The 24,652-nt window shown below is 41.8% G+C and overlaps 2 protein-coding genes across 3 annotated transcripts; one reads left to right on the top strand and one right to left on the bottom strand.

The window, feature by feature from the left end:
• The first annotated feature begins 15,111 nt into the window (after positions 1-15,111).
• Positions 15,112-21,009, top strand: LOC136526708 (peroxisomal acyl-coenzyme A oxidase 1-like). 2 transcript variants are annotated; one of them, XM_066519290.1, is made up of 14 exons: positions 15,114-15,469; positions 16,306-16,414; positions 16,524-16,585; positions 16,904-17,113; positions 17,259-17,346; positions 17,425-17,587; positions 17,686-17,884; positions 18,474-18,671; positions 19,048-19,179; positions 19,367-19,487; positions 19,612-19,722; positions 19,824-19,893; positions 20,097-20,280; positions 20,366-21,009. In XM_066519290.1, the coding sequence occupies exons 1-14, from the start codon at positions 15,323-15,325 to the stop codon at positions 20,573-20,575; spliced, it is 2,004 nt and encodes a 667-aa protein (XP_066375387.1). In that variant the 5' UTR covers positions 15,114-15,322; the 3' UTR covers positions 20,576-21,009. The 2 variants fall into 2 exon arrangements, with proteins under 2 accessions (XP_066375388.1, XP_066375387.1); XM_066519291.1 differs by lacking the exon at positions 20,366-21,009 and having other exon boundaries at positions 15,112-15,469; positions 20,110-20,274.
• A 1,577-nt stretch (positions 21,010-22,586) lies between these two features.
• On the bottom strand, positions 22,587-24,436 carry LOC136527945 (anthocyanidin 3-O-glucosyltransferase 6-like). The gene has a single exon (XM_066520810.1). The coding sequence runs from the start codon at positions 24,386-24,388 to the stop codon at positions 22,874-22,876; it is 1,515 nt and encodes a 504-aa protein (XP_066376907.1). The 5' UTR covers positions 24,389-24,436; the 3' UTR covers positions 22,587-22,873.
• Positions 24,437-24,652: the final 216 nt, after the last annotated feature.

Raw genomic sequence — 24,652 nt, 5'->3', positions numbered from 1 at the left:
TATAGACCTTTGCTACATAGGTGATCCAACAAGAGATGTCATGACACAAACCACATGAACAAAAGCAAAGATGCCACACTACCATAGACAGAAGCACATGGAAAGTGAAATGAAACAAAGAAAGAACAAGGAAAAAGCTTGGTGTGGGCAGGCACAAATAAAAATAAACTAGAGATCATTGCTCTTAGAGATGGAAACAGAAGCTACTACAGCATGGCATCTCCACTTTAGAGAGAACTAGAGAGGCATCAGATTAGAACAATCAAAAGGCAAACGAATAGTGCTACATAGGCTTCCACTTTGTGAACTCGGATTCAACAAGGAAATCATGTAACACTAAATAACTCTTATCGAATCCAACAACTGGTTAAAAAGATTGGTTTAACAACATCCCTTATAGGTTCCAAGTGTTCCTAAGGCAGGCAGGCACCAAGTGCTGCAACAAAGCCACCCAACATAGTTGTGGCATGCTGGCATTACAGCCACCCAAGCATAACTGCTAGTAGCGATGCTTAAAACACTAACATTTAACATCCTACTACCTGGTTAAGACTTCCTGAATGCTGAGGTAGGCACCAAGTGCCACAACAAGTTCATGGAGCATTTACCACCACCCAACACAACTACTAGGGTTCAGACCTAACCATCCACCAGAAAATAAAACCACGGCACATTCCACTGCTCAACAGAAGAACATCGAGCTACTCACTTTCTCATGTAGATGGAATAGCTCCTGGACAGGGACACTGCCCACCAAAGTGTGCCCACCATGGCTAGAGGATGTCTCCGACATCTCATCAAACTTTATAAAACTGGCCAACCTAAGTAGCAGCGAGATGTGCATAGCAGATGCAAGCACCTACAGGCCAAAAATGAGGGCATGATGCCTTTTCATGTCTAGGAATCTCCATAGCCACACAAGTAAATAAAGGAGTTGAGACACCAATGAACGAAAAAATCGAAGAAAGAAGCAAGTGAAGTAGCAAAGGTGTTGAGAAACACCAATTTGGATTGCATGACAACTTACTAATCCCAAATTGTCATTACTCACTATATAGCATGAGTGCAGAGACAAACAGATAAAGTTGTAAAAAATCATAATGCTAGTAGTTCGATTGTCTTGCAGTACCCTCTAAACTTGAGACTAGCACAGACAACATCATTACATCAGGTCCTCCCATTCCTACCAACTCCTACAAGCCACAAAAGATTATATAATTGCTTGTGAAAAGTTAAGATGTATTCCCACAAGCCACAAAAAATTATAGTAAGCTTATTACTAAATGAAAGAAACATCTTAGCAGCAGGTGGAAACAACTAAGATGTATTCTAGAAATCCTATATGTGTACGCCATCAGAGTGGCTTTCATCTGGAAAAAGATTCTAGAGGAGGGAGTAGAGTTCTAATGGCATATATGATCTGTCCCTTTGACTACAACCATAATTCATAGTTGTTCTCAGTTCTCTCTAACAAATATCCAAATTATAAGATGTTGTGGCATTTCTAGATTAAAATCAGGCTATGACAGGTGAGGCATGCACTACTCTATACAACATGCTCACAAAAAGCAATTAGGTTGGTGCAGTGTCATACTACCTTCATTGCTTTCAGTCAACTTTCTTCCATGGTCTTGAACTTTTTAAATGGTATAGTAAGAATGTCATCTTTCTACAAAAGAAAAACACACAACAACTACCCATAAGCTACAAATCTTATGCGCTTACAGATTTTTATCAATGACTGTCGTTGCTCTGGATAGCAATGGCATCCTCGAGCTACAGGATCTTGGACTCTAGTGTTGTGACTCACTCAAGGACCTCCGGAGTACTCACAAAATGCACAAATCTGCATAGAGTTGACACAAGAATGACCCAAAAGGCATTAGGCAATGACTAAAGTAACTATACTACAATAGTATAGATATGTAAACGCCAACCTCTCCAAACTGCCTCTCGTAAACCATGGCACATTGAACCCTCCCTTGGCAATTTGATCCTGGGCGACCTTCAGGTGAGCCAGGAATGGTTTCAACAAACCAGATGCAAACTTCTCCTTCCGGCCATTCGCTATCAGAACCAAATCAAACTTGAAAAGCAAAAAGAGTACCAGGACAAATTGAGAAAGCACCATGAGAGTATGCAAGACCCTCAAGCCTGATCGGGGAATTTGACATCAAAAGACCCAACAATGTTCTGAACCTTGAAGTCCTGAAGCGCAGAAATAACAAAAGTTCAATGGCATTTATCCTAGAATTGAAGCACACAAGTTTTAAGAATGGAATACATACATACCTTGAATTTTGCTAGTAAACCAAGCTTCTGGATGATGCAAGCATACTGCAAACAAAAAATAGTTATTATGCAGACACCCCTCAGTAGATTTAAGAATATTTAAATGAAGAGAAAAGAACACAAAATTACCTTCCTAGTTGCAAGTTTACATTGTTGTTCACTTTTTGCTCCAGTACAGACCTGATAATTCATAGCAAGTGTTTCTTTATATCAGTGCACAATTAGGTAAATGATGACTTCTCAGACAGAAGCTCATTAGGAATACAGTCAAGCAAAAGGATAACTAAAAAGTAACCTTTAAGTACCTATGAGGTGTTCGCACTAAATTCAACAGCTATAACAACTAAAACATAAATAGCTACCAATAATCTCATCGTCTTGTGGTACAGAGTCAGAGACATAATATAACTACTTAAAAAGAGCATGCACAACATCATAGAGGTAATGTAGGTAAGATCACTCACTGGATCAGACCGTCATCTTTAGAAGAACAAGAGGGACCTCCGCAACCCTCAAGCTTGTCCTTGTCTTCGCTATCAAAGGTTACTACACTGACACATAGAGGACAAAAAAGACACACTAATAGAGAAAGCAAGTTTGGAATGCATGGAAAAGAATTGTGTAATTTCAAGCCAGCAAAAGACATAAACTTAGTCTAATGGTAAACAAACAGCTAACATCAAGCATCCAAAGAAACCATGCATCTTGTTGCAGATGCAAATAGTACCAAATATTATCATCCACTTTAGTTTAGCCTCTTGACTATAGATTAATATTTACAACCATTTTAGCACCAACTGTTCTCATCAACATAGCTGCTTCTTTACAAAGTATCATGCACTCATAGCATGAACCTACACCCTACGTGACAGGAACCTAAACACAGGATCTAAACACAACACGCAGGTCATGCTCTCTTTAGTACTTTTTGTAGACCTGTGAAAAAATATTAGAAACAACTATCAATTGAGTACATGATGGAACAATACACAAAGTGACATTGCAACTAGTACTACCTCAGCATCATATTTCATCACTTTAGATCGACCATCATCAGAACTATTGTATTCATTGAAAATCATGTCATTGACGTACTTGATACGAAGATGCCCAATATCAGCATTAGAAAACTTGTCCATCAAATAGACATTTAGCTCCCAAAGCTCTAGATTCTTCATCGCAAAGATACCACTATCATTGCTAAAGCTAAAACAAGATATGAGAAAGACAAGATAGAATATTATAAGCACCACACAAAATGATATGATCTAAAAATAAATAAATAAATAAAGACTGTACACTGCCTACTTCTCAGTTTGTTGAGGTACATCTGCATAGATAACTTCATATCCATGAAACCCAAAGTCAATTTTAACAACTTCACTCCAGATTGTGGTCAAGTTTGGTATCTAAAAGTATGTAGAGGAAATAATTAGAGTGCATATATATATTTTTTCTTATTTGAACAAAATTTCACATTGCATTCAAACAAAATGATGTGAATCCATGTGTTGCTGCTACTTACAAATTCATCATGGACAGCTTTATGGAAATGTGAGTCTGCTCCAAAATGTAGAGTACAGGAATCCAAGATTATAATCAATCTTCGAGTGATATACACAACAACCACATACCACTGATCATGGAAGAGAATTGGAAAATAAAGCTGATAAAATAACATAAAATGAAAAAATAGGGATTATTAGCACAACTGCAATGCACACAACATATGTGCTAAAGCTTAAAAAAATTAAAAGGATGTGTTACTCACATATTGGCTGTATGCTAATGACCTTGCACGACCAACACCCTTAAAGCATTTCACTGCATTATCATATAGCTCCTTCTCCTTGCTATCATTAGGGTCATGATTTCCAATAAAATAGTCCTACAAAAATAGATAGATCAATATTATTTTATTTCATATAGTTACCACATGTAATTAAGAAAAAAAAGAGAAACAAATGACACTTACACCAACTTTAGAGAAGAAATAATGCTTGTAAGAATTCTTAAGGTGTTTCCTATGGAATAACAATCTGCACAAAGCATTCACTACAAAGTAATGGACCTTTCCTTGAGGCTTAAGAGAACTTGCAAGTGCACTTAATTTCACAACCACTTGCCCATAATCGATTACTGCAAGACTGAAACAAATGAAAACATTTCATAATTACTTGATTCAAGTGTACTCAAGAGTGGTGAAAACGCTAAGGACGTTGTAAACATTGAAAACTTACTTGGAATGTTCAATTTCTGCCATCTTCAAAACAACCTCATATATGTCAGTTTCAAGTCAGGAGACTGTTATCTTCGAATGAGGCATCATATAAGGGCTCAACTTGTATTTGCTTGGGATCACTATCCTCCTAGGACGATGAACAGCCAACTTTGCACTAGAAGAGTACTAAGGACCTTGGTTTGAAAAGGAGTCAGAGTCATCTAATAAACCATTGCTTCCAATACTTTTTGCAGAAACAGAAGTCACACCTCGATGGGATGAAAGAGGTGTAGGTGCCTGCAAAATCAAGAAAAAAACATAAAATTGTTCGAAAATCATAAACTAAAAATTAACATAATAGGGTTCAAACTATTTCATTCTATTCTCTAAATACATAACAAACAAGCACACAAACAAACACGGCTGAGAGGTATAAAGAAGGGGACAACAGAAATGCTTCTATTGCCTTTATTGTCAATATATACAGCACTAGTACCGCTAAGGTACACTAGAGTATGGATACTACTACAACTACTTGTACTAGCTATTACATGACTGAGAGCAGCCCCAACTACTAACAATTGTCCTTCCACTACAATGGCTGCACAAAAAGCAAAATCAGCAGGTTATCTCACAAGACAATTGTTCCAAATTGATAAACTAGAAATGCCATTTTACAATGTCAATGTGTACTCCAGAAGGGCTAATTGCAGCTAGAGGAACGAGAGCAATTGATTCTTCAGGAGTCTCAGTAAAAGGTAAAGACTCTATTCGCACAAGGTCCTAATCAAGAAATACTATGATATTAGTTACAGAAAAGAGATCACAAGATATGTCACAATACAAAATTGATCCAATCTAATAAACAAGCTTACAGTTTCAACATTATCATTTCTCTTGGTCTCAACAGTTTCATGATTGCTCACACTACCGCTTGGACCAAATGGATTAGAACTCATCCGATCAATAAAATTCCAATTTTCTGGTCCAGGGCTAAATCGGAAGTAGAAGCTACTCTTAGATTGAACCTATAAAAAAGTGAAAATAAATCAGGTGCTATAGTATAGTGAATAAGACAAACATATTACAACCACAATTTTACAAAAAGAATAAGTTACAAACATATTACCATAGAATTTACTTTTTCATGCATGTCATTGGATACAACACATCGAATCCTAGATATCACTCGATCAATAGGACAAGTTGTACTAGCACTTGATAATGGACCAACAGGACGCCACAATTTAGGGTCTTCAACATAATTTCCCAAATCATCCTCAGATTGAAACATTCTAAAAGATGGACTGCTAGGACTATTAAAGTAAGGAGCCTTATTCTTTATACAAGGTTTCTCAACAGCTGCTTTCCCTAGTTAATAAAAAATAAAATGGTAAAGAAGATTGAAAATTACAGGTGACAACAACGGATATTGCACATGTCAAATACCATAATTGCTTTATTTTAATTGTGCAATTTACTGCTAATAAAAGTGCAATTTACTGCTAACCATTAAGATCCAGAGCAGGAGCTGTATTTTTATCCAATTCAATTTCTTTTGAACTGTAGGGGATACTTTTTTTTTATCTAAAACATGAGGAATAACACTTGAAGCAGCTTGGGCATTCTTCACTCCACAAAGACCGTGACCACTAAGATAACCAATAGGATTCTTTGGACTGGGCGCTTCTCCTGTTTGTCCTACATAGAGACCATGCTCAAACATGTGTCCAATTCATATATCATAGATTTGTTAAGCATTTTTTCATCAGCAGAACAAACCTAGGACCTTCTCAACCGTACTCATCGAGGGGGCAGCAGCAACTACACTAGTTGCTTTGCCTTCCTGAACCATAGGAATCGAGGGGGGAGCAGCACCTCCACTAGTTGTTTTGTCTTCCTGAACAATGGAAAATAGATGTAACAAGTCCAGTCAGTAGGATATTTCCTTTATTTGATCACTGCCTTAGTACTGTCTAGCAGGATAAGACACAAGAGAAGACCAGAGCACACTATCACATGGATAAGCATTCAGCTTCCAGTGTCATCCATCAAAAATAAAAACAACATTGACAAACACATACTCACTTTTAGATGAAGCTTCTGACGTTTACATGCACCTTTAGAAGTTTGCACTAGGACTTCCTCAACAATTACAGGATTGTCCGTCGTACCTCCAATTCCAGCATTATCAACATTTGTGCGACTGAGGGGGGATTTACGAAGCCTTGTAGAGAGTCTTTGTCGAGTCATAGAGCCTACACTGTCGGGACTCGAAGATTGGGATGCTTTGCTTTTCCTCTTGCTATTCCTTGTACCTGAAGTTGCACCTAAAAATATACAAAAAAATATATGAGCAAGAGATACAAAAGTTAACTGAATGCTAAAACAATGTTATAGAACACTTCATCTACCTAGAGCTGGCGAGTCTTTGGAAGGAAGAAGTTCAGTTGATGATGCATTTTTTTCCTCTTCCGATTTGTTGCACCTGATTCTGCACAAGAAAAATATGCATAAAGAGTATGAACAAGAGATACAAAAGTTAATTCAATGCTGAAACAAATGAAACAGAACACTTCATCTACATGAGCAGATGAGTTAGTCGAAGGAAGAATCTTAGTTGGCTGAGAAGCAGCACAATACTCGGTACCAGAAGCATTGTATAAGCCATCTAATTCCATTTTCTCAATCACAGAAGCTTCTTCCTTGGGATGGACATCTTCCACAATGCCATCTATACCAGCAGCAGCATCAACTTCTTTCACAGCTAGAGAAGGCAGTGGGGCTTCATCTTCAGCAGGCACAGCATCAACACCTCCATCATCAACATTATCATGTGCTGGAGAAGCCACTCTGGCATTAGAATTCTAAGCCTCAGCAGGTGGGTCGGTGGCATGACAATAACGCTCATGCATGTACTTGAACATTTTGGCAACAAGTGTGCCGGGACTCCTATAGCCAAGGCTTGTCAAGTGGTTTTCGAAAAGCCCACACATAGCATCTTTGTCCTGTAATGTCAAGTTAATAGTACCATATAAATCATGTATTTTTTTAATATAGAAGAATACTCATAAACATACTGGACAAGGCACCTACCTCTGTATGGATGAAATCACAATGTTTATCTAGAGTATTCCTAAAGGAATCACGAGCATCTGCCGGTAGGTATGCTTCTGCATAGCAAGTGTCATCAATGGATTTCACCTACACAAAATGTATTCAAGTCTGCCAGTGATCTAAAAAACAAGAGATGTATGTGTCATGTAATACAACAAGAGATCTCAAAAACACTGAAATCATCACATAGTTTGGCGGTGATATAACAGACAACACTTACCGAGCACTTTCCATACTTCTCACCAGACACACGATCATAAGAAGCATATTTGTTAATCATCGAGCCCTTCCAACAGAGGATCCTTGGCAGATTTGGGGGGAGCTCATTATGTTTTCCAAAGTTGACAAAATCAAGATAATAAGCCTACAAAAGATTTCAAAGACATCACTAAAACAGGGTACATATCCAAGACAAACAATAGAATATAGAGAAGAAAGGAGCAACACAGAAACACTTACAACAAGAAAGTATCTACAGCCATCAATAGTGCTTCTATTCTTCTTTCTATAGTTTGAAATCGAAGCAAACAACTAATCAAACACAAACTTAGACCAATCCCATTCTTTCACCTTAGATACATCAATCAAAGCACCAAGGTACTGTGGGCTGGGAAGAGTACTAGAGTTTACACACAGAAAAGTGGACAAAGCAACAACCATAAAGTACCGAAACACATCATCATCTGACAAAGTGTCACCTAACAACTTCTCGCCAAAGGTCTTGATAAGGGGCAGAGAAGCCTCATCGATTTCAGAAAGAAACTTGGTCTTTGTAGAGTCATTATGATTTTCCCTAATGTCTTCACCACCTATTGGAAGGCCTAAGAAAAGATGAACTGACTCTGTAGAAAATGAGATCACTTTCCCTCCAACAACTATGTCACAGCAATTCAAATCAACTTGATCTGCTATCCACTGCACAAAGCCTCTAGGTGCAGAACAACCATCATACTCCAACAAGATACCAAAACCCTGATCCCGAATAATCTTCTTCTTACGCTCATCCAATTTGACAATTATCTCTCCAAAATACTTACTATCGAACCTAGAGGATGCTCTCTCTGATGTACTTGCAGCAGCACTTGATTTCCCTTTACCCCTGCCTCTGACAGTTCTGTTAATCTAAAAACCGATGCAAAAAAATAATACAAAAGTTCTAGTTAAGCTACTGAATTCAGTAAACATGGTGACAAACAAAAAACAAGATTAGTTAGGTAATGAATTTACCTTTCTAGAATGCGTCCGGACGCCACACCGTTTTGATTTCCCTTTGTTGTCAACAAACTTAGCAAACTGAAAGAAAGAAAACCAAATAAATGGCTTGCATCACACTATAAAAGATAGGGTGTAAATATATTATCATTCTTTCAACTGTTCTGGCTTAAAGAGAACATACTCCAGATAAGGCTTCTTGCACATGCTTGAAAGTCTTCAGCATCTCAGCAGTATCAATATCATCATCTGCGGGATTTCGATCTAAAAAAGGCAACATATATCATATTATTATAATACACAAGTGCACAAACAAAACAAAATCAAGTGAACTTAGTACCTCACCAATATTCATAGAATCAGAGTTGTTATCTAATTCAGAGTTCATAGCAAAGTCATCCTCACTCTCACCATTTCTAGACTCAGCATTAGAAAGAAACTCATCATCATCCATGGCTACATAACATAACAAAAAAAATTGGTTAATGACCTCATTGCTAACTGTAGCCAATAAAAGAAGAAGCAAAACCACTAGCTCGAAAAGTAATTGGACGCTTACAGAACAAATAAAAAAATAACTGAGAGTCTTCCTAAAAAAATAACCTGAAACTCTAAACAACTCAATGACATGAATTTTAGGACAAAAAATGAACTAAGATCACTGGAATAACTGAAGCCAAATATATTATATATCATAGTTCAATATAATAATTACAAGCCAGCAATAGCTGATATTCATAAAAAACCAATACTTATAATATCAACTAACCAAACTACAACTCAACATCATCACCATCGTTTACACTAGGATACCTATATCGGCACAGAGGGCACGACTTATCGCTATCGAGCCACTCAAAAATGCATATCTTGTGGAAGACATGTATACAAGGCAGCACCCTCAGTGTCTCCATGGCAGCCTCTAAAGCAGCTTCGTCGTCGTCCTCTTTTCTGATATCTAAGACACCCAAGCAGATAGCACAGACATCGTCATCTTTCAAAGGCAACTCTTCTAAAATAGGTTCTCTTTCAACGTGAGGAGCTGACGATTGAATAACAGGGGGACATGAAGAGCTCCGCTTGCGCCTGTCCATCTAAACTCAAACGATCAAAGATGAAAATATTAAAGCAATGTGTTTCACTGGGAACTACAAATATTGCATTATCTCTGTCAGATCGCAATGTTGTACAATTTGCTCAAAATAAAATAGCAGATCACAAATTTCTCATTTTTCATTGGCATGTCACTAATGATAAAAGAGTAAATAACTACTTGTAGAAATTCACTGAAGAATTCTATTTCAAAGAATTACTGGCCGATATCCAAATAATGATAGTTCAGTTGAGATATCCCTCACATGTATGAAGCAGAGAATACTAGAATGTATAAAACTACCTCACAGAATCATGCGTGCAATGCAGGCACCAGATGGGGAGCAAGTATAGACAAATCAGAAACATCTCCCTCTCTTTTTCTTGCACCAACAACACACTAGAACCAATTCGTTCTAGTTAAAATGTTTTCAGCATGCAATATAGAAAAAATGGAAAAGTTTAGGTGGACTATGAAATATAATTAACAATATCAAACTTAGGGGCAGATCGATCGATGCATTTTAGACTCCACAAATCATATCTTATATCAATGCAACAACTCAAGGAACTAAACCACCATATATAATTAAACACACAAGTCCGCATCCTAGCCCTGTCAAAACCAGAAAATAGAGGAACTAGAGCACTAGCCTCCACAAGCAATAATCTGTTAAGAATTATATTATTTGAGCAAACTGAATTGTCTGTTGTGGTTCCTTTAAAATCACAAACAAAAAAACACTGAATCTCTGAGAAAACTGAAACTGAACATTAACAATACATCACCATTGCTTGAAAATGACATATCATACAATTATGAAGTACTGAAATAACAAGCGCTGAAAAAATAGAGACTCTTCAATAAATGTATCAAGGATACTTATCCATACACATAGAAATTCTAAAAAAAACTAAATAAAGAAGAACAAGACTGAAATGAACTACATGCTCAAGGGGCCATGCGTGCAATGCAGGCACCAAACGGGAAGCAAGTAGAGAACAAAAGGCCAACAACCAATTTGTTCTGGCACAGACAACATAGAGAAATGAACAATACAAATTGATTTCAAAACAAATGAGTGTGCCATCAGATGCGAACCTCAGTACAATGGGAAAATTGAATCGCATTGTGATGATAGGAATAGAGGACAATTCATTTAGGTTTAGGGACTCAAAAGTGCCATTTTCCATGAGTGCTGGATCGGGATGCTACCACATGCCAAGTTTGAGAACAGTCGATCATTCAATACACAATTCCATTCGCATTGGTCAGTACATTTGTTATGGCCAATGCATGAGCAACAATTTACTTTTGATTGCACATGTCTTAATGTCTTATAATATGCTGTCATGTTCTTTCCTTTGATGAATTGTCACACTAACAAACTTTTGTAGGTTAGGGAAACCTAAGAAATGCCAAAGAATCTCCCCCCTGAAAGCGCTTACTACATCCAGTAGTTGTTCTTTGCCTGGGTTAAGTTGATCTGATGCTAATAGGTCATCTCACAGCTGGCACAAAGAACAGAATTCAAAAGGTGCCAGATAAAATAGATCGACGACTAGCTAGCTCAGCCCTACCAAAGTAGACTACCGTGTCCAGTCCATCAAAAAAACATCGTCATGTCTTCACTCTTCAGAGAGAGACCAGGGAGTCCACACAGTACAATAGCCAAACACCAACCATGGCTGATCATCACTAGCTTAGCCCATGACACACAAGACAAGTTACAGCCAGCACGAGCAGACAAGTTAAGCGGAATAATCATTTTCTACAGTTGTACTATAATTCAATAGGTGGCTAGTCCTACCCTAAGACTTGACCCCAGCCCTCATAGAGAACACGTACAGAGAAAGTGAAGAATCACCATGGTTATCAGCCATGTCTGATCCACAGATCAAGCCATCGTGCCCCACAACTAAGAGAAAGTGAAGAATTGGATTGCGAGGGACCGGGCAAGGCTCAGGAGGTAATTCAAAATAAACCAATCAATTAAGGATACTTTAGGGTCAATTCTAATTTTTTAGAAGGGATTACTGGAGCACTTTTCTTAAAATAATTATTCTGACCATACATACAAACATACAAGACACAGAAATGATAGGACTCGCTACAATAATTACTAGATATCCACATGAAATCCATCCTCCAAAAAAGTTCACCATATGCAGGGGAATATTAAGCTACGACGAGATAGGACTCGCTACTAATAAAATTATACTATGACCAACATTACAGTAATATACATGAAAATTGAACTACTCCTACCAAGTACCAACCAGAAGAATTAAACTACTACAAACCAATAAGCATCAACTGATCATCAGCAACAAAAGAGAAAAACACAAGCAGAGCCATATTTTGATTTCAACATGGGATCAGAAACAATGAAATCAAAATAAAAACTTCACTCGAGCACACAACAAGCAAGCTTAACAATATTATTACCTTGCTGACAGCCTTCAGTGGGTACCCTCCTCCAAGTCTTAGATCTCTGCACCTGAATTCAGTTAAAAAATCAGGATGTCAACTAGCCATCAACAAGTTTGATGTACAACAATGAAACCAATCACAGATATAAAAGGTCACAAAAAGGATAACACATGATGTATACAAACCAGGGAAGAACAGCCTAAAAGCTGCCAATGCTTCTACCTGTCGTGTACACAAAACCTAAAAAAAGGACACATTACCATGTATGAAGGCAAGCCATACATGAACTTGTAAATCGGCAAACAACCTCCAGGAAGCAACCAAAGAAACTAAAGAAAGCAACATAAATCTTCACAGTCTGACAATATAGAAATTCACAGGTAAATTGAAATTATGAACTCAGAGGGAACGAACGAACTGGACTTAGTGGTAAGCAACACACAAATTACAGCTCAGAGCCAGACCAAAACTTATGTGTCAAAGGGAACAGGAAGGCTGAACCTACTGGGAAGAAAGCACACAAATGAGAGCAGCACCTAAACATTCAATAACTTATATTGTATAGCCGATCATAGCCTCATAGGCCAGAAATCAGCAAGGCTCGCAACGTACCCAGTAGGCTATCCACGCAACAGCCACCGAGCTGATAAGTAGCAAACAACACCGTAGCATATGAGCTGAAAACAAGTCGGCAACCCATAGGCAGTGCTAGGCTAACAAATACAATATTACTGTAGGCCTAAGCTATGGGCACCAAATAGGAACACGTTGCGTATATCAGGAAAGAAAGCACAAGATCTCAAACAATGATAGGTAAATAGCATAGCAAAACTAAACATGTCCATTTGATTTTGACTACCACTAAACGATTTTACCTTACATCCCATTAAATTATGCATTCCCTAGGAATTTGATGTAAGCCCCCACCAGGATATGCAAAAGCATCATTTGGTATGAGTGTAAGTAGCAGTACATGATTGTTTACTTGAAAGATACAATCCCTATCAAGCTGTCCCTCCCCGTCACTACATCTTGTTGTCTCCTCCCCTATGACCTTTTGTTTTTTGATAAATCCCCACTACCTGTCCTCAATCAACCACAAATACCCCATCAAATACTAGAATAATCCATCAAACCAAACCCTAATTAACAAGGACTAATAGAACACCACCCCATTTGCAAAAAAAGTTCACCAAAAATCTAAACCACCATTCAGAACAAAAATTCAAAAACTGAAGATGAACCACAGCTGTAAAAGATTGAACACAATAGATCAGCAAATCTAAACCACCATTGAGACTAATAAAGGGAAGCCAAGTATATAGGATGAAAAGTTGTTTATAAATATATAGAGACTAAATTAACATTTTTAGGAAAAAACAACACAATAATTTTTCATTCTTCACTTTCCTACTTGCTAATAAATATATACTAGCTCTCGAGAGGCTATGCATCATCTTAGAATCTCGTTTTGTAAGTAGAAAATCATATAGAGAGATAGACATGGCTATTCCAAGTTTCTAACTTACTACCAGCGAGTAATAGATCGGATGCTCTTGAAAGCCAAGAGAGTTTATCGGAATGGCAGTGCAAACCCACTGGCTTCACATATATCACCTTATATTAATGCCACTCCTAGTCCTAGACTTGTGTAATCCCTTCACAACTGCGATATGAAATGTGTTCTAAGCACAGTAATGTGACAACTTGACACCCCAACCATATAAAGAACAAATTTGACAATTCAACACATCTCCATTCCGACATGAACAAAACAAATACCCCATCAAATACTAGAACAATACATCAAACCAAACCCTAATTAACAAAGACTAATAGAACAAACCCTAGAAACATTCAAACCCTAGACGCATTCGAACCTCACCAAAAATCTCTCCAGTAAAACACAACACAAACCTTAGACACATTCGAACCTCACCCACACAAATCTCCATCCATGTGCGTGCCCTCACCATATGGATCCACGAAATCTACGCCGTATTAAGAAATCGGATCGAGTACACACATGAGCAAAAGAGCAGCAAACAAGAAGGAGATGTAGGGGCAAACCTTGCGCGAATGGACCCGGACCCATGTGGCGCCGACGAGCCAGACGACCGTCGGCGCGGCGTCCCTAGCTGCCCCTCAGCGGTGACACGAGCAGCTACCGCGGCTCCACCGCCAGTGCTTTGCGCGAGGAGGTGGAGGAGGAGGCCCCTGGCTCTTGACGACGACAAAAGCTACCCCGCACACGCCGCTCCCCTGCCGCTGCAGCGCCAACGCCACCGCAACCGATGCTCCACGCGTGGTGGGAGGCTGCCAGAGAGCCGGAGGAGACAGAGGAGCGGCAGATCTAGGACTGGGTCACTGGAAGAGTGGGAGGGAAAGCTAGAGAGCAGAAATCGTCGTTCGGCCGCCCAAGGAGAGCGGCGCGTCGCCTGGAAGAAGCTGAAACAAAATGGAAGAGGAGGGGACGGACTCCACAAAATCGGACGTGACTTCAAAAAAATTAAACTATAGCGTCGACATCCAGGGCCCACATGTCAGAAAAACAAAACAAACCAGTAGTGCGCGGGACATCGAACGACCAGCAGCGCGGGACGAATTCGACAAACAGAAAATCTATACGCTAACAAAGCAAAAAACACATATATGTGTTGTACATTAACCTGAGCAGCAGTAGTCCGTCTTCCACATCTCGTCGTCCACCTACCTTTATTTATCAACCAGCACATATGTGTCGTATAGCATTAACCCGAGCAGCGATAGTCCCCCGTCTTGCACATCGCGCTTCTCGCCCACCTACCTTTATTTATCAAGTAGCCAAATCGAGCGAGGCGACGGGGACGAGTAGTAGTTGAGGTGTTGGAGCAGTCCTGCTGGCCGTCTGAGGTCTTTCCCCGCCAGGCATCGCAGAGCTTCAGCTTTGGGTCTTGGCCTCGACAGAGATCGCCATGGACGCAGCGGCGGAGGTGGACCACCTCGCGGGCGAGAGGGCCGCCGCGCGCTTCGACGTCGAGGCGATGAAGGTTGCGTGGGCTGGCTCGCGACACGCCGTCGAAGTCGGCGACCGCATGGCCCGACTCGTCGCGTCCGACCCTGTAAGTGATTGCTTCCTTGATCCCCTTCTCCTCCCCCGATCCCCAATTCCACCTCCTTCGCATAGATCAGAATCAGATGCGCCTCCCCTTCCCATGGGTTGCTTGCGGCATCTGTCTAGCTGTTCACCTGCCCTTCCCCAACTTCTCAGCTTCATTCGCTAGTTGACTTCCACATAATCCATGCTTTCCCTTTTCCGCTCCCCCGCGCCCCCCCCCCCCCCCCCCCCCGGATTAATCCCAATCTCCTTTTCTTCTCTTCGTATAAAACAACGACACCTTTCGCATCTGATTTCCTGTAATCTCTCTATGCAAGGCAGAAAAACTAACAAGTAAACGGATTTCGCAAACCATGGTTTACCAGCTCAATTCAGCTTTGACCGTTTCACCTCACCACCTTTTTCCTTAAATTATTCGGATTTAGAATATTCTTAGCTCCACTGCTGACTACCAATTTTCTCAGTGTTTCCCTGTGACCTCACGATGCTGACTCAAACCGATAAACTTTTGTTTTATAATAAAGTACAAACAGTAACCATGTTTTGACTTATTCTAGCATACATGATTGCTTTCCGGTTCCGAACTGGATACTCTTATCCTTGTGAGAAATTGTAATATTGTTGTTTTCTGTTTTAAAAAAGCAACAGTAAGATTGTAACCGTCATTCTTTCTGTTTCCCTTGTTCCTATCCAAAAGGTTGTTTTTAATGTAAAAAGGCTAACATTGAACCAAATAAACACCCAACCTTTGGTTATCAAGACAAGATATTGCATCAGTTTACAGTAGTTAAATTCTCTTTTGGAGAAGTTCGCTTACAATTCCACCTGCTTAATACATAGGTCTTCCGCAAGGATAACAGGACCATGCTGTCCAGGAAGGACTTGTTTAAGGACACTCTAAGAAAGGCAGCCCACGCATGGAAGCGTATTGTCGAACTACGACTTACAGGTACCAAGTCGCGCATATTCCAATACCAACCAAAGAATTATCAAGCCATTTTTCTACATACAACAGTTTAACTGATGCTCTACTGTGTTATATTGCTGTGGATTGACAGAGGAGGAAGCAGGTATGCTGAGGCTATACGTAGATCAGCCTGGTTATGTTGATCTGCATTGGGTATGACTATCAACTTTTATTGCATCAGTATACATACTTATCATACCACGACGAATCCTTGTTGTCCATGCTGTGTGCTGATGTCTTCTGGAGTTAATACTGCTGGATGCTCAGCATATTGTTCTTGGGTTTCTGTAAAAATTAGTGCTGCTGGATGCTCAGCATATTGTTCTTCGGTTTCTGTAAAAATCAGGGCCTTTCATTTAATAAGAAACAAAAAAAAAAAAAAGATTCCTGCCATTGAATAACAGATAGTTTTTGTATAAGCTTCATCTATATTTTTCACTTACAAGTTGCAAAAACTATGCCATCCTGCAGGGCATGTTTGTTCCTGCTATAAAAGGTCAAGGTACTGAGGAGCAGCAGAAGAAGTGGTTGCCTATGGCTTACAAGTTCCAAATAATTGGGTGCTATGCTCAGACTGAACTTGGTCACGGCTCAAACGTTCAGGGCCTTGAAACAACTGCTACATTTGATCAAAAGACTGATGAGTTTGTCATCCACAGTCCAACTCTGACCTCCAGTAAAGTAAAGTCCTGTGGATCAACTGCCTCCATATTGATTTATTAAAAAAACTATTCTTTTTTCCTTTCCCTTTTTATGTTACTTTAGCCATTTGTGTCTTGTTTAAGATCTTGTCCACAATTTGTTACATCTATCTTCATGTCGGCAGTGGTGGCCTGGTGGCTTGGGGAAAGCTTCCACCCATGCAGTGGTGTATGCTCGGCTGATAACTGAAGGAAAGGACTATGGTATACATGGTAAGAGTGTTTTGTGTTTAGGTGACATTTAAGTGTTCTCCTAGTCTCCTTTGTTGCTTATACATGTCCTTGTCCCAGGTTTCATTGTTCAACTGCGAAGCTTAGAGGATCACTCCCCGCTTCCTGGTGTTACCCTGGGTGATATTGGTGGAAAATTTGGTAGCGGTGCATATAACAGTATGGACAATGGTGTTCTGCGATTTGACCATGTGCGCATACCAAGGGATCAAATGTTGATGAGGTTCCTCCATTTGGCTATTATACTTTATTACAGCACTTTATCTGTTCCTTTTTTTTGGCAGCCTAACCATATTCAAACTTGTTTCCTTTTCTTTCTAGGCTTTCACAAGTTACTAGGGAGGGGAAATATGTTAATTCAGATGTCCCAAAGCAGCTGCTTTATGGGACAATGGTTTTTGTTCGTCAGACAATAGTCGCGGATGCTTCTAAGGCTTTGTCCCGTGCTGTTTGCATTGCTGTACGATACAGCGCCATCCGAAAGCAGTTTGGCTCTCAAGATGGTGGCCCTGAGACTAAGGTATTCTAAATTTCTAATACTGAGCCTTTTGTATTGCCATTTATTCATCTTCTCTATTAATCTCTCAATGTATTTCTGAATACGCTATTCTGCTCAACTCAACTGGACTAGTGGAAATGGAAAATAAATAATAAATGCGATATATGCACCAGGCAGGCATCAAAGCAATCGGACACCATCTGGTTGCTAGTAATAAATTGCTGACTGTTGACACCATATCATTATAGATATGCTCATAGTTATCTCAAGTACCAGTAGCAGTATCGTAACAATAAGCAGCTCAGCTGTTGCTGATTGATTTTCACTTTTATGTTGCAACTTTGTGGACAAACTATCCATAGTGCCTCTTAAAGTTTCCAATGTTGACTCTGTAGTTGTTCTGTATATGCTGTGGATTCTTCATAAAATAACATGCCTGTGAAGCATTCATGATACAATTATTGTCATTTATTTACATACTTGCGAATGGCTGTGCGATAACCATTTTTTGAATCAACTTCCCAGTGTTACTGCCTGTGCTTAACATGGATAATTTCTGCATCTTTTGGTTACCAACAAAAGGTGGCTAACGTATTCAAACTGGTTACAGGTCCTTGATTACAAGACTCAACAAAGCAGACTCTTTCCATTGCTGGCTTCAGCATATGCATTTAGATTCGTGGGTGACTGGCTCAAGTGGCTATACATGGATGTCACTCAGAAACTGGAAGCTAAAGACTACTCAACACTGCAAGAAGCCCATGCCTGTACTGCTGGTTTGAAGGCTGTGACGACATCTGCAACAGCTGTACGTATAATTAATTAAGTATCGCCTTTTCTTATTTTTACAGGTTGTACATGATGGGGGGTATTTTGATTTGCTCTCTTTGGCTAAGTGGTTTGTAGAAGTCTTCACACTACTAAATGGGCGAATATTGCCTTCATCACTTCATCTTTCATAGGTATTTGTAGTTCATAAGCTTGGGCCATTTACCCAGACTGTCACTAGATGCTAATTTTCTGTTGACCCTAATGTTTTCCTGAAGCTCAACTCCATTTCTTAATGGAGGAAATTCTGGTCTGATTATCAAGCCATATGCATGTTGTGATGGTTTAGTCAGTATGTATAATGAAGGACTTTTGGCAAATCATTGTTCTTATGGCGAGTCCTGTCTTTTGTGCAGGATGCCATTGAAGAATGCAGAAAGCTCTGTGGTGGACATGGTTACTTGAACAGCAGTGGGCTTCCTGAATTGTTTGCTGTCTATGTTCCTGCTTGCACTTATGAAGGAGACAATATTGTTCTGCTTTTGCAGGTTTGTATGTTTCTGATGATATTAGCCAATAATCATAGTTTTGGCTACTGTTACTGGTTGAGTATGTGTGCCATGATAGATTGTGTTCCACATTAGTTAAAGAAAAAGACAGAAGCTGTTTTTGCTTTTCCTCTACTCCATTTTGGACAATGGTACAGTGATAGGCAACCTTTGGGGGTACCTGCAGGTTGCAAGGATTCTAATGAAGACTGTATCTCAATTGGCATCTGGAAAACAACCTGTTGGTACAATGGCTTACATGGGCAATGTACAATATCTGATGCAATGCAAATGTGCTGTTAACACAGGTACTTATTTAGGCTGGCTCATTATATTATCTCGTTCTCAGTTATATTTGATATTTGTTCCAGGCCTCTTGAGGATAATGCCTGTATTGATGATGGTAATAATTCATGTTTGGTGACTCAACAGCCGAAGACTGGCTTAACCCTGTTGCCATACAAGAGGCGTTTGAAGCCAGGGCTCTCAGGATGGCAGTAAACTGTGCCCAGAACATAGGCCAAGCAGCAAGCCAAGAAGAAGGTAGTATTTATAACCAGCCAATACCACATTCTGTTTTCGTTTTCCAAATTGTAGTTGCTAAATTGGAACTACTGTACTAACGATGATCGCATGCCTTGCAGGTTTCTATGAGCGGTCCCCAGATTTGCTAGAGGCTGCAGTAGCTCACATCCAGTTGATCATTGTAACCAAGTGAGTATTAATTCAATGTTGTTTATGAAGCGTATGCTGTTCCTTACCGGAAGGTCCCGGGTTCGAGTCGCGGTCTCCTCGCATTGCACAGGCGAGGGTAAGGCTTGCCACTGACACCCTTCCCCAGACCCCGCACAAAGCGGGAGCTCTCTGGGTACGCCTTTTTTTTATCTTTTATTCTTCTACTTGTGTTATACTGCTAGGTTCATTGCAAAGGTACAGCAGGACATTCCTGGACATGGAGTGAAGGAACAGCTCCAGAACCTTTGCAATGTTTATGCCCTCTACATTCTTCACAAGCACCTGGGCGACTTCCTGGCAACTGGGTGCATCACACCGAAGCAGGGAGCCTTGGCAAATGAGCAGCTGGGCAAGCTTTACGCACAGGTATGCTGGTGTTTGTTTGTCTTCTAGTAGCAGTATTGCTGTATGATATGAAGTGTAAGTTGGTGCTGGACATGATCTCTGACAGGTGCGTCCAAATGCTGTTGCGCTGGTGGATGCATTCAACTACACAGACCACTACCTGGGGTCGGTGTTGGGGCGGTATGACGGGAATGTGTACCCGGCACTGTATGAGGAGGCGTGGAAGGACCCTTTGAATGAGACGGTGGTGCCTGAGGGGTACCATGAGTACCTCCGCCCCTTGCTCAAGCAGCAGCTCAAGCTCTCCAGGCTCTGATCTGTTTGGCTACCCCTGGAATTCTCCATGGCGGTCGCCTTCTCAGAGAATCTGACACGGTGAACCCCACTCCGAATGAAAGAGTGAAATAAACTACTAACGATTCCTGTTAAAGCCAAGGAAGAGGTAGATAAATATAAATGTATTCTGTGGTGAGGATCATATAAGAAGCACGTTCAATTAATAAAGAAAGAGCGAGAGGTTGAGCATCTCTCTGCTGTTGCTCAAGTGTTGTACGTACTGCTACGTAGTGCAAGCAGTAGAATGAATATGTACAAGTGCATGTATGGTGAGTTGAAGTTTCATTTATTTGCTAAAAATGTATCAGGAAACAGTGGCTTGATTTGCTTAATGCCCAAAATGAAAGCCAGTTTCCAAACACATAAAACTAAAGGCATTTTGCGCCTAAAAATTGAAAAGAATGTTTTTGGTACAAGATCACGAATTGTGGCAGATGTAGACTGTAGTGTGATTGTGAGATACATTAAACTGTAGACCAAATTGGGTTTCCTGTATGACTGTAGCTGTGCTTGTAGAAGCAAGAATCAGGTTAACGAAGTTAAATCAACATTGTATTTTTTTTTCTGGCATGGTTTTCCTTTTATGATTTCCTGGCAACTTATCAAATATAAGGTGAGTTCTGTTATTTTCAGGTCATGACTAAAAGCTGAAAACATTTACTGTAATATCTGATGTACTCACCCTTATGATATAGGAGTAACTGTTATTTTCAGGTCATGTCTAAAAGCTGAAAACATCTACTGTAATATCTGATCCGTCAGGAGCAAGGGGCATAGTAAACAGTAGGCAGTAACATCTATTGGTGATATCACTAGACAGAGATTAAGGTGGCAACTACAACCAATGTTAATGTACAAAATCGTTCAAGCATTATCTGCACATAATTCTTTCAACAATGTATAGTTCTGAAACCGGTTACTGGGTTTTCTTTTTTTTTTTTTTGGGGGAAAGCAGGAGCGGCGCACCCCTACTGAGGGTTACTGGGTTTTCTCAAGCTACCAGAACAAAAGAAAGTACATCCGATTGTATCCGAAGCGGGCAATTCGGAAGCTTTCTGAAGGAGTTCTTGTGATGCTGTTGTCTGAAGTCCTGATCTCATATTCCTGTATGGTCCATCAGCATATGGGTGCCACAACTTCAAAGTCGCTTGAATTCACAAGGGAGCAAGGGAAAACGTAGCAAGGCACTAAGCAGGGTGCATTGGTGTTGCAACAGCTCAGAGTAAGACACTCGGAAACAATACATATTTATTGGTTGACAAGTGGAAGAAATCGAAATTGCTGGCCTGATCAAAGTATCGGTACAACTGATTTTTTTAACTGACGAGTAAACCTTAATATCTATGGATCTACCTCTTCTGATCTATAGCTTGTTTCAGATTAGTCCTAACTCCCTGACAAATAAAAAAGGTAAATCATTTTTTCTCAAAAACTTGCCGGTTCTGGTGCACCACGCACATGATTAGGATAAGAGCCCCAAACCCAAGAGGTACTTTATGCAGCGTTGCAATTTGCAGCAGCTGAAAACTCAGTTGAGCACGCATCATCAATTCATCATCATCGTGAGAAGGCAGATCGATGGCAACATGTGTCAGCCGCCCGCAGGAGCCGGCCCGCACGCACGGCGTGATGGCGAACAAGTTCTCTACGTGATGGAACACGGACCGGCCATACACACCAGTGAAGCTCCACTGTGAGTTATCAGCTCTGTTTCTAATTGTCGTAGTAACTGAACTTTGTCCAACTTGTATATCCTGTAAGAGCAAGTGATCAAGTGAACGAGCAATGAGCACCCCTTCCCCCAAGTATTTGTGGCTGGTAGTGCAGAGCATACGCTCCAACGAATTGTGTTCCCAGGGTCTCTGAAATAATGTTGTCGTTCATCACTGCAGTTTGGTCTCTTGCAACCACACGTCCACACCAGAGTCACTCTGTGATCTCTGATCATGTCTTGTCTACGGTTCACTGCATTTAGCCCTCTCACATTCCAGTTTAACACAATGCAATTGTTCTCATTCATCATTAAACATGGATACAACATGTTGCGGCCTCGGTTCATTGACCTTGGACCGGAGGAGTACAACTGCGTGCTTTATTTTGAACACTGAATAATGCCGGTTACACACCTCTCTCAGCCAAATGCCTCCTACTAAAGAACCACCCTACGACTCCCCTTTTATTTGGAGCCACTCATGACTAACATTAGCCAGATTGACGACATGTTGAAACCTGGTGACAGTCAAGCCGCATGGCCTGCATCATCATTCAGGATCGGAGGTCACCCATGGCTGGCAGCGCCAAGGGTGGCAGCGGGGTAGTGAACATGTTGAGGAAGCGGCGTTGCTTCCGTTGTTCTTGCTTGGTATTCTCTGTGCTCTCCAATCTCACGCGCTAGCTTTTGCAGCGACGCCTCCGAGGACCCGCCGTCGGCCACGGCTTTCCGGCACAGGGCCTTGGCCTCCGTGGCCTTCTCTCGCGCCTTCCTCCCCTCCTCCGACCCGCCCATCAGGCTCCGGACCACGCGCTCCAGCTCCGCTGCCTCGACGAAGTTGTCGCGCTTCCTGTCCACTTGCATGGCCACGGCGACGCCCATCACGGACACGAGCTCGAACGCGTTCAGGTGCTGCTCCGCGAACAGCGGCCACGGCACCAGCGGCACGCCGTGCCACAGGCTCTCAAAGATGGAGTTCCACCCGCAGTGGGTCACGAAGCCGCCGACGGCAGGGTTGGCGAGGATGTCCTTCTGTGGCGCCCACTTGGGCCACACGAGACCCCTGTCCTTCGTCCTCTCCAAGAACCCTTCTGGGAGCAGCTCGTCGAGGTTGGCATCCGTTGGGTACTTGGAGTCGGCGGGTATCGGGCCACGGAGTACCCACAGGAAGCGGTGCCCGCTGTGGTCGAGGGCGTCGGCGATCTCTCGGACCTGAGGCGAGGGGAAGCTACCGCCCATGCTGCCAAAGCAGAGCAGCACGACGGATGCTGGTGGCTGTGCGTCGAGCCACCTCACGCACTCGTGTAGCGGTGGCTGCTCGCCGTCGCCGGGGGGCTTGACAGGCACGACGGGGCCGATCGGGTAGACGGTCGGAGCGCGGCGTCCGGGCACGCAGAGGCCATCGGCGATGGCTGCAAGGATGGACGGCTCCAGCTCGGCCACCGTGTTGACGATGATGCCAGCGGCCTCCATGAAGCGGTTGCCGTGGTACACGAGCCACGCGAAGTTTGGACCCTTGGTCATTATGGGAGTTGGCATGAGACGAGCCGGCACCGGCGGCATCCCGGGCAGATCAACTGCTCCTTCCATCGCCTCGAAATCTCCGGAGATCTCCTCATCCAGCGCCGGCAACCGCAGCAGGAGCGCGAGCATCGACGCGCCGGACGTCAAGTAGACGTACACCGGCAGCGCGAGCTCGCGCGTGACATCGAAGAGGGTGGTGCAGAAGTAGTCCATCACCACCGCGGCTACCGGGGACGACATGCCGGAGACGGCTTCCTTGACGTATGTCCCGTGGAGCTGTATGAAGCGCATCATGAAATCCTCGAGACCGTGCTCAGCGGTGGGGAGCTCCACGGCGGGGAGGTGGACGAAGCGGATGTCGAAGCCGGAGTCTGCTTCCCGCCGGATGATGTCGGCGACGTCGGACATCAGGTTGGCGGACATGGTCATCTGCGTGACGAGCACGGTGAGCGACATGGGGCAGCGGCTTCTGCCGAGCAGCCGCTTGCCGGCTTCGAGCATGGAGGTGAGGTGGCCTGGAACGCATAATGGGATGAGCACGACAGTAGGGTATGCCATTGTGAGTTGTGACTTGTGAGCTGTTTATAGTGAAGTATGATATGATGATTATGACTTCAGCGCATGCCGACTTGAGCCCAGGCCAGTCTTTTATAATGGACGCCGGGAGTTCCTCCGGATGCTAGGTGGTGTCACAGTGTCCACGAATCCTACCCACCAATGAAAAATATACCACCCAGGTAGGTACGCCGGCTGGGTAGGTAGGGTTGGCGCGCTTTGCGGCGCTGGACGCCGGAGGCTTGATGCACGCTTGTGGAGAGCTAC

The sequence above is a fragment of the Miscanthus floridulus genome, chromosome 19, assembly GCF_019320115.1.
Source record: "Miscanthus floridulus cultivar M001 chromosome 19, ASM1932011v1, whole genome shotgun sequence".
In the NCBI taxonomy this organism is placed as follows: domain Eukaryota; kingdom Viridiplantae; phylum Streptophyta; class Magnoliopsida; order Poales; family Poaceae; genus Miscanthus; species Miscanthus floridulus.
This window is presented reverse-complemented; position numbering and strand designations above follow the sequence as displayed.